This window comes from Zootoca vivipara, chromosome 12 (assembly GCF_965207765.1).
Source record: "Zootoca vivipara chromosome 12, rZooViv2.hap1.1, whole genome shotgun sequence".
Taxonomy (NCBI): Eukaryota; Metazoa; Chordata; class Lepidosauria; order Squamata; family Lacertidae; genus Zootoca; species Zootoca vivipara.
In genome coordinates this window covers 18,973,728-18,988,756 of record NC_142595.1, presented here as the reverse complement: position 1 = coordinate 18,988,756, position 15,029 = coordinate 18,973,728, and the positions used below count along the sequence as shown (strand labels likewise).

Here is a 15,029-nt window from a genome sequence, read left to right as displayed (position 1 = left end):
TTATTACCCTGCACTGTCCAGCTTCCCCATTTCTTGGGGGTTGCTTTTTCATATTTAGCATTTTGAAGGCTAGACACCCCCCCCTGCTTGCCGGCACGGTGCATGCTTCCTTCTCTCACCCAACCAATTTCTTTCGTAAAGCAAAAAGGGGTGCAGCAGCCACCCCCTTGCATCAACGCTTTCACCCTCCGCGCTTTAGCAGCAGCAGCACAATACTGGGCTATCGGCAAGTAACTGGTACTAGCCTGATTAGGAAGAAGAAATGGAAAACGCTGTTATCATGAGGTGCAAAGGCCCTAAGAACCGCATTGTAATACTTCGGATTTATGGAATATCTAACCACTTCACAACATGTTCTCGTAGCAAACTCTACAGCCCCTCCCACAGCACACGCCTGTGTTATCGATGTACTTGGGGTGTGTGTGTGTGGAGGCGCAGAGACAGACCAAGTGGCACAGAGCCACCTGCAAATTTGTGGTTTGAGCTGGAGAGCTCTGAAGTGACAATTTCCTGGCTCCCAAGCTCACTCTCAGCCATCACGCTCCCAGCTACTGCGTTTAAAGCAAAAGAGAAATGCCAACCGAAGCCCCAAGGCTAGGGATTGTTTGCTTTTCCATTTACACGTAAAATTAATATGCACTCGTAATAACCAAAGCCGGGACCTCCTGGTACGCTGCCAAGGAGTGATCTCTGGCAGCTCCGATTCAGGGCTCCTGACTCACAGCAGTTGAGCAGCTATTTAAGGCACCCCTCCACCAGGGTTGTTGACTGAGCATCAGGCAGGCTCTATTTGAGGCGCATGCAATGCGCACTCCGTTTCAGAGCAGTCTCCAGCCAGCTCAGAAGGCTGGTTCAGCAGCCCGAAAGCTCTGCCCTTTAACCCTAGAGGTTTGGCCGCTTTGTGGTGAAAAGGCAGCCTGCACAAACTCATGATCCCAGGGTTGGGGTGGGGAGGTCAGCTAGTAAAGCCCCCCCCCCCAGCCCATATAACTCGCACCTGATAGGCCCTGCCATGCTGAAGGCACCTGTGAAATCAGTGGCTGCCATAGACAGACAGAGAGAGAGAGCGCAGAGCCAAGAAAGATTGCAGTCCCAACAGCTGGCCTGGGAGCACTTCTCAGCTCCCGTCAAAGCAGCACAGCCTAAAAATACACCAGAGGCAGCAAAACAATGCTCGCTGCAAGACAAAGATGGCATGCGAGAGAAGCAGAGGCAGGGCGGGGTGTCCTGTTTACAGCGCAGCTCTATTATCAGCCTAGTCCATTAGGCTGGGTTCAGCCCAGCCACACCTGGCTGCATATTCTAGACTCCCATCGCTAGCTGAGCATCTCCGATCTGGGGAGTGTGTTGGGGGGGGGGGGGGACGTCCAGAACAGAACAGCTCGGAGATAAATGGGACCGGCACTATCTCGGACCACCAGTCTGGCAGCTGCCTCACATCTTCGGCTCCTCTGTCTGGGACAGCTCCTTTTTAATTCCCTAGTCTTTACACACTGAAAGAAGGTGGGGGCAGGGAATCAGCATTTTGGAGAGGCGGCAAAAAGGGGGGGTTCTGCTCCTTCTTCGCGCCCCCCCCCCAATACTCAGCTGCATTGGCTCTCAGGAACGCAGGCAACATTCCCTTCCCAGCTCATACGACTGCAAGATGCAGAGAGCCAGAAAGAAAATACCTGGATAGAATTCAGTGGGCTGAATACATATGATCAATGTACAAAATGGAATATAATACTGTTGCATGCAATACAACCAGAGCCACAGGAACTAATGGGAGTCCCACATTCCCTTCTCTGCTTGACTTCTGCACTGTTTTTCACTAGCGGTGAAAGGTATCTGAACTGCTGCTGCTACTCATCTCAGCTTGACCCCAAAGCTGGGGAAAACTCATTTTTTCCTGGGTGGGGTAGAAAATTAATACGGTAATAAAAAGTGTTTCCCAAACTTGGGTCTCCAGCTACAACTCCCATCATCCCTGACCGCTAGGGTCCTGCTATCTAGGGATGATGGGAGTTGTAGTCCAACCAACACTGCAATAAAATATGAATTAATGCATGGGTAGCCGAGTTCTCTATTTGGGTGTGGGTGCGCATGCGCACATTCTTCTCCAGACAGCGTTCTGAGTGCTGGAAGTGTTTCATGCTGCTGCACAAACCAACTGTCTCATGTGCGGTCTGGTTCCATAAGTTTACCATGTGCTCAGGCATTCTTACATCATATTTATACGTGCAGCTAAGCATATGAATGCACGTTGCATACGAAATGAAACCTTAAACAGAAGCAACATTTACGTAGCCTGGAAGACTTTTCTCCTCGCAAGACCCATCAGCCTCAAGCAGCTGGAATGGCTGAGAAGTTGCTCAACGCTTCTGTCTAGGCAGGCCTTACAACCTTTGGATGATCTGACAAGCGCTCCCACTGTGGTTTCCATATACAGTATTGCAATACGCAACTGTGGGTTGCCCTTTTCTCATAGCGCGATTGTTTAAACCAAAACCATGATTGCAAAATAAAAGGTGCAGATTACTACAACAACCACAAGTCGTAAAATAGGTTGTGAACATTAGCTACACTAAAACAGGAGTACAGATACACAATTAGTAGCCGCCTTAGGGGAGCTGCCAAGTATAGCACAAGTTGCCGAGTATGACCAGATCATCTTTCTACAGTAGTTCGAAAGCATTGTATGTTTTAACTGTTAGCCACTTTTGAGTTTCTTCTGGCCAGGAGCTACCGTATTTGGATAAAAACAACAGAATAATTATGCAGCTTTGGTTGATTTGACTGCCATTATTATTATTATTATTATTATTATTCACTGCATTCTGCAGGGAGCCACAGGGAGCAATAGTCCCAAGTCGCAGTGCAAAACCTTCTGACAAGAGTAGCACAAGGAAAAACAGCAACCTAGCAATGACCCAAAGAAAGTATTAACATTCCACGGAAACTTCCCATGTAGAGAAGTTCTTTCAGAACCACCACAAAACGAGCACCACAAATCTTCAACACCCGCAGCAAAGGAAACATCTGCACTACACCTTTATATAAGTAGCACCACACCCCTTTAAAAGACATTGCCTCCCCCAAATAATCCTGGGCGCCATAGCCTGCTAAGGATGATGTTGGGAGTTGTTCGGCGACCCCTGTTCCCCCTTGCAGAACTACAATTCCCAGAGTTCCCTAGGAAGAGGGATTGATTGTTAACTACCACTCTTGAGAACTGTAGCTCTGAGAGAGGAAAGGGGGGGAATCGTAACAACCACCAGCAGCCTTAACAAACTACTATTCCCAGGATTCTTTGGGGAAAACCATGGCTGTTTAAAGCAGTGTGCTACTGCTTTCAATGTATATAGCACAGATGGAGCCTATTATTATTATTATTGTGAGCAGCCTGGGTGCAACAAGGAAGCGGTAGTGAACAGACCCAGACCCTGGACACTGTTGAAACTCAGGAAAAATTGATACTCCACCCAGGCACGTATCCTACTGCTTACAGTTCCACTAGGCCCAGTAGCTAAAACGTCCAGCTCATAGTAGAGACACTCTTATTTTCCATTCTTTGCTAGGCAGGAGAAGAGCCAGCAGTTGTTCGGAATATAAAAGCTCTCTTCCATCAGCTCCATCCACCCACACCGGCGACGCAAAGTGGAATTTTTGTCCTTCGGCATCCAAACATTTCCACCCAGCCAAGAATACGCCCAATATGCACCATTTGGCAAGCAGCATCCCAACCGACCAACCAACCAGAAACCCCCACCCCTACATACACACACAAACACCCCTTACTAGCCAACATGCCTGGTGCTTCCAAAAAAAGGGGTGGGGGTGGTTCACAGTGGTTTCCCTCTCTGCTCTTGGACCGGTGCACAGCACCTAGGCTGCAAGGAAACTATTTGGCGGAGAGGCTCCAATGAAAACCCCCAGCATCAGATGGATGAGTCACCTCGGGTTTTTGTAACAGCAAGTTCCTGAAAAGTGAAATATCACCACAATGTGCTGCAAGCCAGAGAGAATTGCTCCCTTTGCCCTGGTTGAGAAGGGGATGACTGCCAACTACCGCTCATGTCTGTTCCAAAGCCTCTGCTTTGCTAGTTTCCATAACCTACTTTCTTATCAGCTGATTAGCAAGCAGGGACCAGTAGATTCTGCTGCTCCGTTTTAACTGCCTAGACAATCTCTGGGGCAGAAGCCTCGAGTCTTCTGGCCCAAACTACTCCCACTGATTCTATTTTGCTCCCAGGAATCCAGAGTTCCTGCACTGGGCGGGTGGGGAGGAGGCAGAAGCAGCCTTCTCTCCTCGACAGCGGCACTGAGTGGCACAAACTGCAGCAAGCAAGAACAATCACTGGGCACACGGGGAAACCCTAAGTGAGGAAGCCATCCCCAACTGCTCTCCTGGAGCAAATAGCATAGAGAAAACCGTAGTGCTTCTTCCACCAACCTCGATCGGTTTGCTTGGGTCCAACAGTCATTTGGATTCTCCCCCTTAGAACTGACTCCATCAAAATGCAATTGCACCAGGCTAAATCAGCAAAAGGGATGAGATAGCCAGGACGCACGATGTCAGATCAATGCAGGGACCAGCTGCCATTCACTCTGGGCTGTTCAAGAACACAGGAAGAGCCAATGAGCCGTTTAGTCCAGCGTCCCGTTCTCATAGTTGCCAACCCTGTGGGAAACCAGCTATCAGGATTCTAGCAGAAGAGCACTCTTCCAACCTGAGGTTTCCAGCAACAGGTATTCAGAAGCACAGCTGCCTCCAACTGCGAAGGCACAGCAAAAATAAAAAAGACCCATCATGGCTAACAGGCATGAGTTTGGAAGCCAGTCTCCAGCAAGAAACATGGGTAATGTTATGGAAAAGCTGGTGCCTGGATTTCCTTATGCCCCTCTTGTCACATGCCTCTGAGCTTGCAGTCCATTATTTCAAAGCCTTGAGTGCTTCAGCAGAGAGAGAGAGAGAGAGAGAGAGAGAACGAGAGAGAACAGTACAGTACAGTACAGGAAGCAATTGGTAAAATTCACCAGCCAGGGCTTATACTTAAGAGTGGAAGTCAAGAGGACTAAGGTTGGCAATGGACTTTGAAATGTCTTCTTGAGGAGCCACAGCCCACCCACACCCCCTATATCCAGGCAGGGGGGAGTAACTACTGGACAGAGAAGCTCGAGACGTAAGCACCTTTAAGAAAAGAGGGGGAGAATAAACTATGCCAACAGCATCCCCCTTGGGTGAGGTTCTTGGGGGGGTGGGGGTGAGCAGAGAAGGATAACTCTCATGCACCCTGCCTGCAGGGTGCTTCCTCCTCTACCAAGACCAGCAAGATCCTGTCTGCTCAGAAGCACAACCTATATTAGCAGTTTGTATGTCAGCTTTCACGGTACTGTTTCCATTAAGCGGTGACTAATATCTCTACTGTTCCGGCACAAATGCCCCATCAGGATCTCAGCTCTGCGTTTTAAGGGCTGTCAGAATGCCAGATTTAAGCCATCTGTGAAGGGATGATGCCAGGCAAGGCTGCTTGGCTCCCCCCCCCCCCCCCGGTACACAAGAGGGTACTAAAGACATAGAAACGAGCGACTTGGACCTCAAACGCAGGAACAGTTGACAGATTCCCCCCCCCCCCAGTTTACAGAACTGAGAGGAATTAGCTGGTGGCTCACACGGCAGTTTTACTCAACTCAGACCGAAACAAGCCTCACATTTTCCAGCTTGGTAAGAGAACAAGACCAGGACTGAAATCATGGCCTTCGTTAGCATCTACTCCACAATTAGGTGCCTTCTCGGAATCGAATGCACCAGCAACAGGCAGCTGTCACTGCCACACCCTGCCCGTCTGTTTCACGTTTAGATATCTAAAGGGTAAATAAAGAGAATAAATTTGCAGAACGACATGCTACACCAGGAGTGCAGAGTCCTTAGTCCTCCAGATGTTGCTGACTCCAACTCCCATCAGCCCCCACCAGCATGGCTGAGAGATGCAGTTCAGCAACATCTGGATTGCCCCCCCCACTGATGCTAGACACATGTGCATCTTATGAGTGTGCGCCAGTGGAGATCCCTAGGGGGAGATAACCACCCACTACTTCTCCACTAAGTCACCCTGCCCTAAAACTTGTTTTCCTCTCATACTATTAAAAGCTCAGATACAATATATAAGCTAGGGGGCAAATAGTTCCTTGAACAGAGCTTGCAGTTGCCAAAACAGAATGTCTAGTTGCCATCTTTGGGGCACAACAACTCAAGCCTTATTTTTCAAATGACAGACTGGCTGTGATTGATTCTCAGTTAAACATCTCGCTAGTTCAGATGACAACCTTGAGCTAGGTCAGGCATCCCCAAACTGCGGCCCTCCAGATGTTTTGGGCCTACAATTCCCATGATCCCTAGCTAACAGGACCAGTGGTCAGGGATGATGGGAATTGTAATCAAAAACATCTGGAGGGCCAAAGTTTGGGGATGCCCGAGCTAGGTTAAGAACCTTGAGAACTTTATCCAGGGACAGTCTACATATATAACTGCCTATTCCTTCTGTATGTGTTTTTCCCCTGAATGGTGACACAGACCATTCATAATGTAAGAATATTCTTCACAACTGAGCAGGGCAGTAGGGTGGGGTAAGTGAAGACAAGCTGCAACAATGAACTGTAAGTTTGTGCCATGCTTTTGCTCAGGCTGCACAGAAAAAGCATTCTGGTTCCTGAAATTCATTCCGATGGTGCAGATAAAATGTAACTGATAGAATTCTACGGGATGGGGTATTAGTGTGTGAAAACGGTCCAGATCCAATTATCCCCAGACCTGCACCTCCAGATTGTGGAGATGTCAGGCACCATCCTGGTGCCCAGGGAACCTCACAAAAGTGGCTGATAGTCAGGTGCAAAATGCCCCTGGCTAATTTCAAACACAGACGTCCAAAGGAGGTGGGGGACGGGACGGGACTTAGCAGTGCAGTGGTGTGTACACAGAAAGGTTAAGGGCATCTGTTGTCCAATGCTTCATTCCAACTCTTCCTCCTCCTCATGCTTCTGTGACCTAGAGGGAGAACCTCTGCCTGCCTTTTGTTGTGTTTGCAAGAAACATGCAATTGGGCCCCCCCAATCCCAGTACCAGAGTGTGCTAAGCCTGCTTTTGGAGACAATGAAACCTCCCCACCCGGGAGCGCAGACATACCGCATGCAGGGCAGCACTGTGGGTGCAACTCTGTTGCATGAGTGCTAGCATTCTCGGCCTGCTCACCTACAGCACTTTGTACCACTGCTGCCTATTTTGCACCCAAGGAGGCCCTAGGCAGGCAATAAAGGTGGATCCTTCTGCCATCCCCAAAAGCATTTTATAATCAGCCCTACGACTGGCCCCTATCCTGCAGCCAGGATACCAGACGCGCGGCAGAGGTGCCAGTGGGTCAAACTCTGGACCTATGCTTCTTCTCTTGAAGGGACAAGTCCCAGCAGCTGTATGGATCGAGGGACTGCAATGGCAGCCACCAGACCTCATATAGAACTATCAAAAGCTTGTTGCTTTGCCCTCGGCCGCTGACTGAGCTTGCTGCAATGCTAAAAAAATGTTCATAAACATCCCAATTGTGGAGTAAGAGAGAAAGAGACCACCGTGCAATGCTGAAATCCAACACTCCTGCTGAAAGTGAAGTGGAAGATCAACTGAAGGGGTTTTGGGGAGGGGGAGTATTTCTGCATATTAGGGGAGATGGGCGTATTATCCGTTTGATGCTGCAGCCAGGCCATAATTGTGCCAAACCCCCGAGTTGCTCCTCTATAATCTGGCCCTAATGTAGCACTCCAATGATTTTATGACGGTTCAGGGCTTTTGGCAGCTGAAGAGATGCGTTTGTCATCTGGCGATGGGCATCTGGTGACTGCAGAGCACTCTGCTCTCAAGTTCTCTGCAGCAGCCTCCCTCAAAGCACAGGGACAGGGGAACCGCCTGGCCCAGAGCGGCTGGAGAGAAGGTACCAATGAGGGAATCTTTCACATAGGCACCAGGCACCATTTTTATCCTCGGTATTTGCAAGCAGCTTTTTGTACTATTTATAGCAGAAAGCGGTGCATACGTCTTAAATAAAACGAGGTGGCATGAGCCGTTGGTGGAAAGAGGCGCAAACAGCTGAATTTCCTAGGTGGCCAAACACACACACACACAAATATGAAAACTTTGGCTCAAAGCCTTTTTTAAAAAAGAAAAGGGTGAAGGGAGAGAATATCTTGCCTCCTTCTACTTTTGCTCCAATATATTCCAGTCAGTGTCTTGATGGGTTAGCAGATGGTAACTACGCTCTGTTGCGGTTGTGTTTGCAGGATATTAATGAAGATGGGGTGATCGTTTTAACGAGAGGTAAGTAAGAAAACGAAACGAAAAGGTGACTCAACAGGGCTTACATAATGTTGAGTTGCTTGCCCTGCGATAATAGGACGTAACTTGCAGTGCTTACCTATTGTGTACGAATTTGATTGCCAGTCTCTTACCCTTTGGGGTTGCCCCACTGACAGCAGCCTGCTGTGCTTCCAAATGAGTAGGCTCAAGCTGTGGGAGTGGTTGGGTTCTTGCTCTCGATGGGCAGGGCTGGCTGGCATCTCCCAAGTGGTGTTGTTTTCCAGGTGCAGCAGAGCAGGGCTGGGGAATCTAAGGTCGCTACCCATCTCCAGCCAGCAACAGTCCTCCCACTGCTACCTGCCTTCTCTTGGCAGCCACTTTTCTGTTCATGTGCCTAGACAAGATGGTGGCATTCAGCGTTCAAAATTTACCAGGTGCATTTTGCACCTGCTGATCAGCCACCTGCGACCAAGTGAAGATGCCCAGGTGCCAGGATGGTGCCTGATGTCTTCACCATCTGGAGGCACATGCCTGGGGATCCTTGGATCGTAACCGTTTTCACACTAGCAACATTTCCTGCAGAAGAATTCTGCTATATTTTGTCTGCACAATCAGTATTAATTCCAGGAGCCAAAGAGCCATATTGAAAAAATATGACTTTCGAGCCAGCTGACTCGAAAAACTGCAACTAGACATTCCATTCTGGCGACTGTAACCCTGGTTTAAGCAGCCATTTGGCAACTTAAGCAAACACTGGTTGCATCACTGGTGATAATCCTCCCATGATTCCAATGCCAACCATCTCCAAATGAAAACAGGACTGTTGTTTCCTCTTCCTCCTTTCCATTCTCGTGCTCCTCAACAACTTTAGGATGGCTAACCACCTAACCGGGGGAATAACCGCTACCACCACAACCCTACAGGATTTTAGTGCTTCTGGGCCCGTTGCCAGGGTTGTGCGAGCACCAGGATTGGGGGCTAGCTGCCAGAGTTTGAACAGAAGCCGGAAGCAACGTTTTCACATAGTGTGCAAGGCTGAACTGTGTCGCCCAACGCGTGTGTAACCAAGGAGGCAGAATGCTGAGCTCAGAGCTAGCTCCTCATTTCCGCAGGAGCTGTGGCACGAGGGGCTGCAGGGTGAAAGGGCTTTCTCTGTCCCCCGCAGGCTCCCTAAAGCTGAGGAAGGCAGGGTGGCGGGCAGAGCAGCTTGGTGGCGAACGTCAAGGTGATTTCTCACGCCCACTTCCCTTCGCCTCACACAGAAAGAAAAAGCACAGGCTGTGCCCACTGTATTCACCACCACAGGGAACATTTTTTTATATTAATTCTACTCCATCTACCACCTCTGCCCAGGTGCCAGGAGCACACACATCCTATGCAAAGCAGGCCGAGAGCTTCTTTTTTGGCTGCATGCGAGCCTATTACCTGCCTTGCCATCTCATATTCCTTTCTTTCTACCCACTCAGCCTGAAATATAAATTCCCATGCCTCTAAGGCACTGCGTGTACTTTCCCTGGCACGGCAATAACTACTTTCTGCAAATGGGAGTCATTTGTCAAGGCCCTCTGGTAACCGAGGTAGTATTTTTAAAAAGGGAACACAAAAAAACACACCTCGGTCCTAACTAGTACAGCATTAACGTCAGCACTGGAGTCGGAACTAGATAATGAAAGAGAAAATGGGATCCAAGGGATCAGGTCTCACTGGAAACAGATGGCATTTCCCAGCCTCCTAATTTTGATAAGCAGCCTTGAGGGGATCTAAATCTTGCAACGCTGCTAATGCCTTGTAGGATCTGTGTGGATCTCTGGAGCAATTCTACATTTTCCATTTGTTGCGCTGGTAATAAGAGGAAACAGAAGCAGACATGTGTTTAAACTTGGATCTGCCACGATCTTGCAGAAACGTGCTTGTGCGTGGGAGGGGGGCAATTTAAAGAGCAAAGCAGGAATGCAATCTCTCCACTGCCTATCCTTTTTGCTTCTCAAAGAGTAACCTCCTCCTCCCCCCCCCCCGCTTTTGTGGGTTTCTGCAAATCTGGGTGCAAACACTCAAATCTCCTGGCATCAAGCATCATCTGACCCTGAGTTCTCGGTTCCTTATTTAAACACACTTAGCTTGTATTATGTACACAAACACAAGTGAAATCTACACTTCTGTATTCCCCTTTAAGCTGGCAAACACATGCCCTGAACTCCAGCCATTTTGCCGATAGGAATGTTGTTACATGAGGGTCCCCCGGGATGCCTTTGTCCACCAGAGGGGGAAACACTTTCTCTCTAGGAAGAGTTTCTCTATGTGTGCAATGCAGGGTCTGAAAGGAATTACTAGGGAAACAGAGGGTGTTTTTACAGAACACCCCCTTGCTAGGACAGAGATCATAGCTGTGATGTGTGTCAGATGCTCAAAATAAGGCACTGTCAGTCTTGTCCCACAGCACACACATCCTTACTTTTTAATACTGGAATTAAATTCCTTCAGTTCAGATCTCACCATTAGCTCCCTTAGGTGATTCACAAAGTAAGAAAGATACCCTCATTTCAAAAGGGGAAATGGAAGAATGCAAACCTTTTTTTTATTATTCAAACAACTTATTAGGATGGGTTTCAATATTTTCAAAGGAAAACTTGGCATCAATACACTAATAAAACAGATATAAGGTATACCCTGTTTCTCATATTTTAAGGCATCCCCATAAAATAAGCCATAGCAGGATTTTTAAGCATTCAAGGAATATAAGCCATACCCCGAAAATAAGACATAGTGATAGGAGCAGCAGCAATGCCGGCCGCGGCAGGAGGAGGAGGAAAAAAATAAGACATCCCTTGAAAATAAGCCATAGTGTGTTTTTTTGAGGAAAAAATAAATATAAGACGTGTCTTATAATATGAGAAACACGGTACCTATTATGAATTTAATGGAGAGCAGCTAGGCCAGAAATTGGGGAAATTTCTTTTGGAGTCTGGCCATAACATTGCACTCGACTGATTTCATTACGGTCCTGCCTTTGGCAACTGAAAATAATGCATTTGTCAACTAAGGATGGGACAGCTGCCGACCTCAGAGAATTCTGACTTGCTGTGTGCTGTCTGGGGGAGTTTAGCAAGTTGTCATAAGCTGCACATGGAGCAAGAATAGACAGGATTCTATAAGCTAGCAGCCCAGTGTTATTAACCCCCCCCCCATGATCATAAAACCCTACCAATATAGTTTAAGTGGTAAATATGTTTAGCAGTGTTTCCAATAAGATGCACATCCACCAAAGTGGTCAAAAGGCAACCTGTTTTAAGGCAACTGCTGTGATCAGAACCACCCTCATTGACGTTTCTTATTGCTAGAGATAACGGCAAAGTGAGGTTGTTGGTTTGTTGTTTTTTTAAAAAAGCATCCAAAAGCTGGATCAATGAATTCTGATGTGACAGCTAATATAGCCTTGCCGAGCCTCAGCCATTAGATCAAACCAGAACTCCCTGAAAGAACTCCTTTGCCAGCAAGCTGAGCAACAGATTCCAAGACTAAAATGTGCAGAGGTGAAAACACTTCACTCAAAATGCACTATTTCCTCAACTTATAAAAACAACAACACAACACTATAAAGTGTTCTGGCGTACACTTTGGGATAGGCCTGTAAGAACACATACAGTAATACAGTCCTGCAAGAGTACAATCTGAACAAACAACTGTTAGTGCTTTATTTTCACAGTTCAGTCTCCCTCCTTAGGGGAGCTTGCACAAGGTGTTAGGTACATATGAACTGCAACAGGTGCATATGATCTGGTACTAGGTACTCACCCTAAGATTAAACAGCCATGGCTTTCTATTCTTTAAAACAGTAACTCAAGCAAACCACAAGAGCAGTAAAGGAAAATCAGTAAGCCAAGCTAAGCTCCCCACAGAATAAGAGAAGCCCAGCTTCCCAAAGCACAAACACACAGCGTCTATACGCCCTAGAGAAGAATTTAGAGGAGGGGAATAGCAAGAGACTGAGGTTGCCACAGGCAAAGGCACATCCTTATCTCAGTTTCCAACTCCTGATCGATCCATCATGCAAATGCGCTGAGAGTTTTAGCTCCTGCTTTTTGCGGTTATGTACAGAATCATCTGCTGAATAGGCTAACCATTTTGTCTGCAAAGAAACATTGGCCACGAACTGGCTAGTGTTAAATCAAGATGACCCAAATACAGTTGCCTCCCCCCCCCCAAAAAAGAAAACCCTGCAGAGAAAGGAGGTGGTAGCATATCATAGTAATTGAATCAAAGTGCAGCAGAGGGGGGGGGAAGAGTGTTATAATTGGGCATCTCTACTGCCCATCTCTGCCAAAGTTCTGTCCTGCTCCGCCCCCCCCCCCCGTTTTCCCAAACTAAATCTTTCTCCTGTCCCACCTACATTAAGCTCCTACCTTGTTCCTTAGCCATTTATCATAGCCAAGTACACAGAATACATAGCAGAACACCTTGCTACTGCTCCCCCCCTTACTTCCGTATCCCTCCCCAGGTGCTTGCTGCTCCCTCCATTTTACAACACAGAAGCCATCAGCTGCCACTGCTCCTCACTAATCTTGGCCTTACTTATCTACACCCACTGTTTGACCTGCCCTATAGCTTCCTCTGTTCCAAGACCATTTGCAAATGTTTTTACAAATCCCCACCTGTTCAAGCAGCCTCCATTTTCACAGCCCAGGAAAGCCACTAAATATTCCCTCCGAGAGCTGGAACTGCTTGGTTCCACCTGCAGCAGCTCCATCAATTATTAGTCCTTTTTAAAAAAGATGCCACAACTCTTGTTTTTGTTGCAACAAGCTACCATGTCTCCCCCTCTGGAAGCTGACTTTTCCCCCACATCCAACTTTTGTCCCATCCCATTTTTTCACCATATACGTGTTTTCATACCTTCTTCCACATAGGCATCCTAACTTGGACCACAAGCAGAGCTCCAGCCTGCAGTGCAAGAAGCTCCAGGGAACACCCCCACCCCCAAAACAGCACCGCCCATCCTCTTCCTCCACACCCACTTTGTTTTAAGCTGCTCTTTTCTGAGCCTTCTTTCAGCTGTGCAACATCCCTTTTCCCCCCTTCAAAATAATACAACTCTGGCTGCATTCCAAAGCACAGCCACATCATATGGCAACAATGATACTTGCAGCCTATTAATCTCCAACGTTGTGTTGTTGTTTTAACCTTCTCCAACACTCGAAGCGTAGGCCTTTTTCAGGGGAGTTTTCCACCAGGCTCCCGAATATCCTTTTTTGGTGTGGACACAGCCAACCCACCCACCAACAGTATATGTACGCAGGATTTTTTGAGGGGTGTATATGTTGGTTCATCCCAATTTGCATTACTTTACAGTTACTTGATGGAAGAATCTCTCCTGGAGCTTTTGCTGCCTGTTCAACGCAGCAACTGCAGATTGCCTGAACTCAATCATGCTTAATAAGCTTATTGTCACCTGTAAGGGGGGGTCCCCCTCATTTTTCACACCCTGCCCCCCAGGACTTAACTTTCGCCCCTTCAACTCCACAGACTAATCCCCCTCCGATGAAGGGCAACATACAAATTTAATAATAATTGCCCGACTACTTCAACCCCCTCCTTTCTTTGCACCGTATTATTTTAAGAGCGACTTGCACCCATTGCTTTCTCAGCCCCCCCCCCAACTCATCACTTGCCCTAATGCACCGCTTTCTCCAACACGGCTCCCCCATCTTACTTTTTCCTCTCTACTGCACCCCACCCAGCTGCTCAGCCCCCCCAACAGCCCTCAGAAACGCGTACTTTCCCCTTTCTACCCCCCTCCCATCTCGAACTTACCGGTTTTGTTCCCCTTCCTTAAGTTTGCTTGCTTGCCCACCTACGGCCCCCAACCTGCTGCCCCTCAGGCAACTACCTACCCTGTCCCCACTACCACCAGGTAGTTAGGCCTAGCCAGGTCTAGTTTAACGGACGCCCCCCCCCACAGTTACCTGCCCGGCCCCCATCTCCGCCTCGACGGTGCTGCAGCTGGAAGGGGACGGTGGCCCTGAGCGGCTGCAGCCCGCCCCGGCAACACGAGGAGGTACCTGCTGCCATGTACCAACCCCGCCACCTTCAAAGCTCCACGGGCGAGGTGGTCTCGGCGGCAGCAGCTTCCCGAGCGCCCGGCGGCTGCTGCAGACCCTCTCGCGCCGCCTCCGCCGCCGCGACTGAGCCGCCCGCGGGACGCCCCTGGCACAGCGTCCCCTTTTCAACGCACTAGGGGCGGGGCCCCGCATAGTGGATGCCGATCATTGGCCAGGGGAGTTGGGCTGGGCAGGGTCCCCGGTAAAAGACCACGCCCACAGGACCGCCCCCTATGCCTGCCCGCACCGCCGCTAGCTGTGAACAGGACGGAGGGCCAATGGGGAGGCTTCGGGCTTCTTGCACGCAGCGCGCGACCTCCTCCTTCTCCTGCAGGTTTGCTTAAGTTAAGACGGTCTCCCATAGACTTGTGCTGGTAAGGCTCCTATGCAAGGCTGCTCGGCTTCGAGTTGTGGTGGGGTTTTGTGTGCTTGCCCAAAAGGTAGAGGCGGGAGCGAGAGAAAGGCAGGGTTGGGTTTTTTTTTTTTTAAATGCAAGCTGCGATTCGACCGAGCAAAGCAGCACTCCCCCACGCCCCCAGGAAAAAACAACAACAACCAACCCCCGAAAGGAAACAGCTGGCGTTCCTTCCAAATTTACCTTTTATTTCGTG

General features: G+C 48.7%; 1 protein-coding gene across 3 annotated transcripts in view; it reads right to left on the bottom strand.

Annotated features, from left to right (window-relative positions):
• Positions 1-14,672, bottom strand: part of FAM117A (family with sequence similarity 117 member A) — a 35,448-nt gene extending 20,776 nt beyond the window's left edge. The window contains exons 1-2 of one of the 3 annotated variants that reach the window (XM_088655631.1): positions 14,284-14,518; positions 8,476-8,717 (exon numbers count right to left, since the gene is read on the bottom strand). Coding sequence is in view for 2 of the 3 variants with exons in the window: in XM_088655630.1 (XP_088511756.1) it covers positions 10,028-10,162; positions 14,284-14,389 (241 nt within the window). In the remaining variant the exon portion in view is untranslated. Of the gene's footprint in view, positions 1-8,475; positions 8,718-10,027; positions 10,163-14,283 lie in introns of all 3 variants that reach the window. The other 2 variants (XM_088655630.1, XM_035135409.3) reach the window with 2 other exon arrangements.
• Positions 14,673-15,029: the final 357 nt, after the last annotated feature.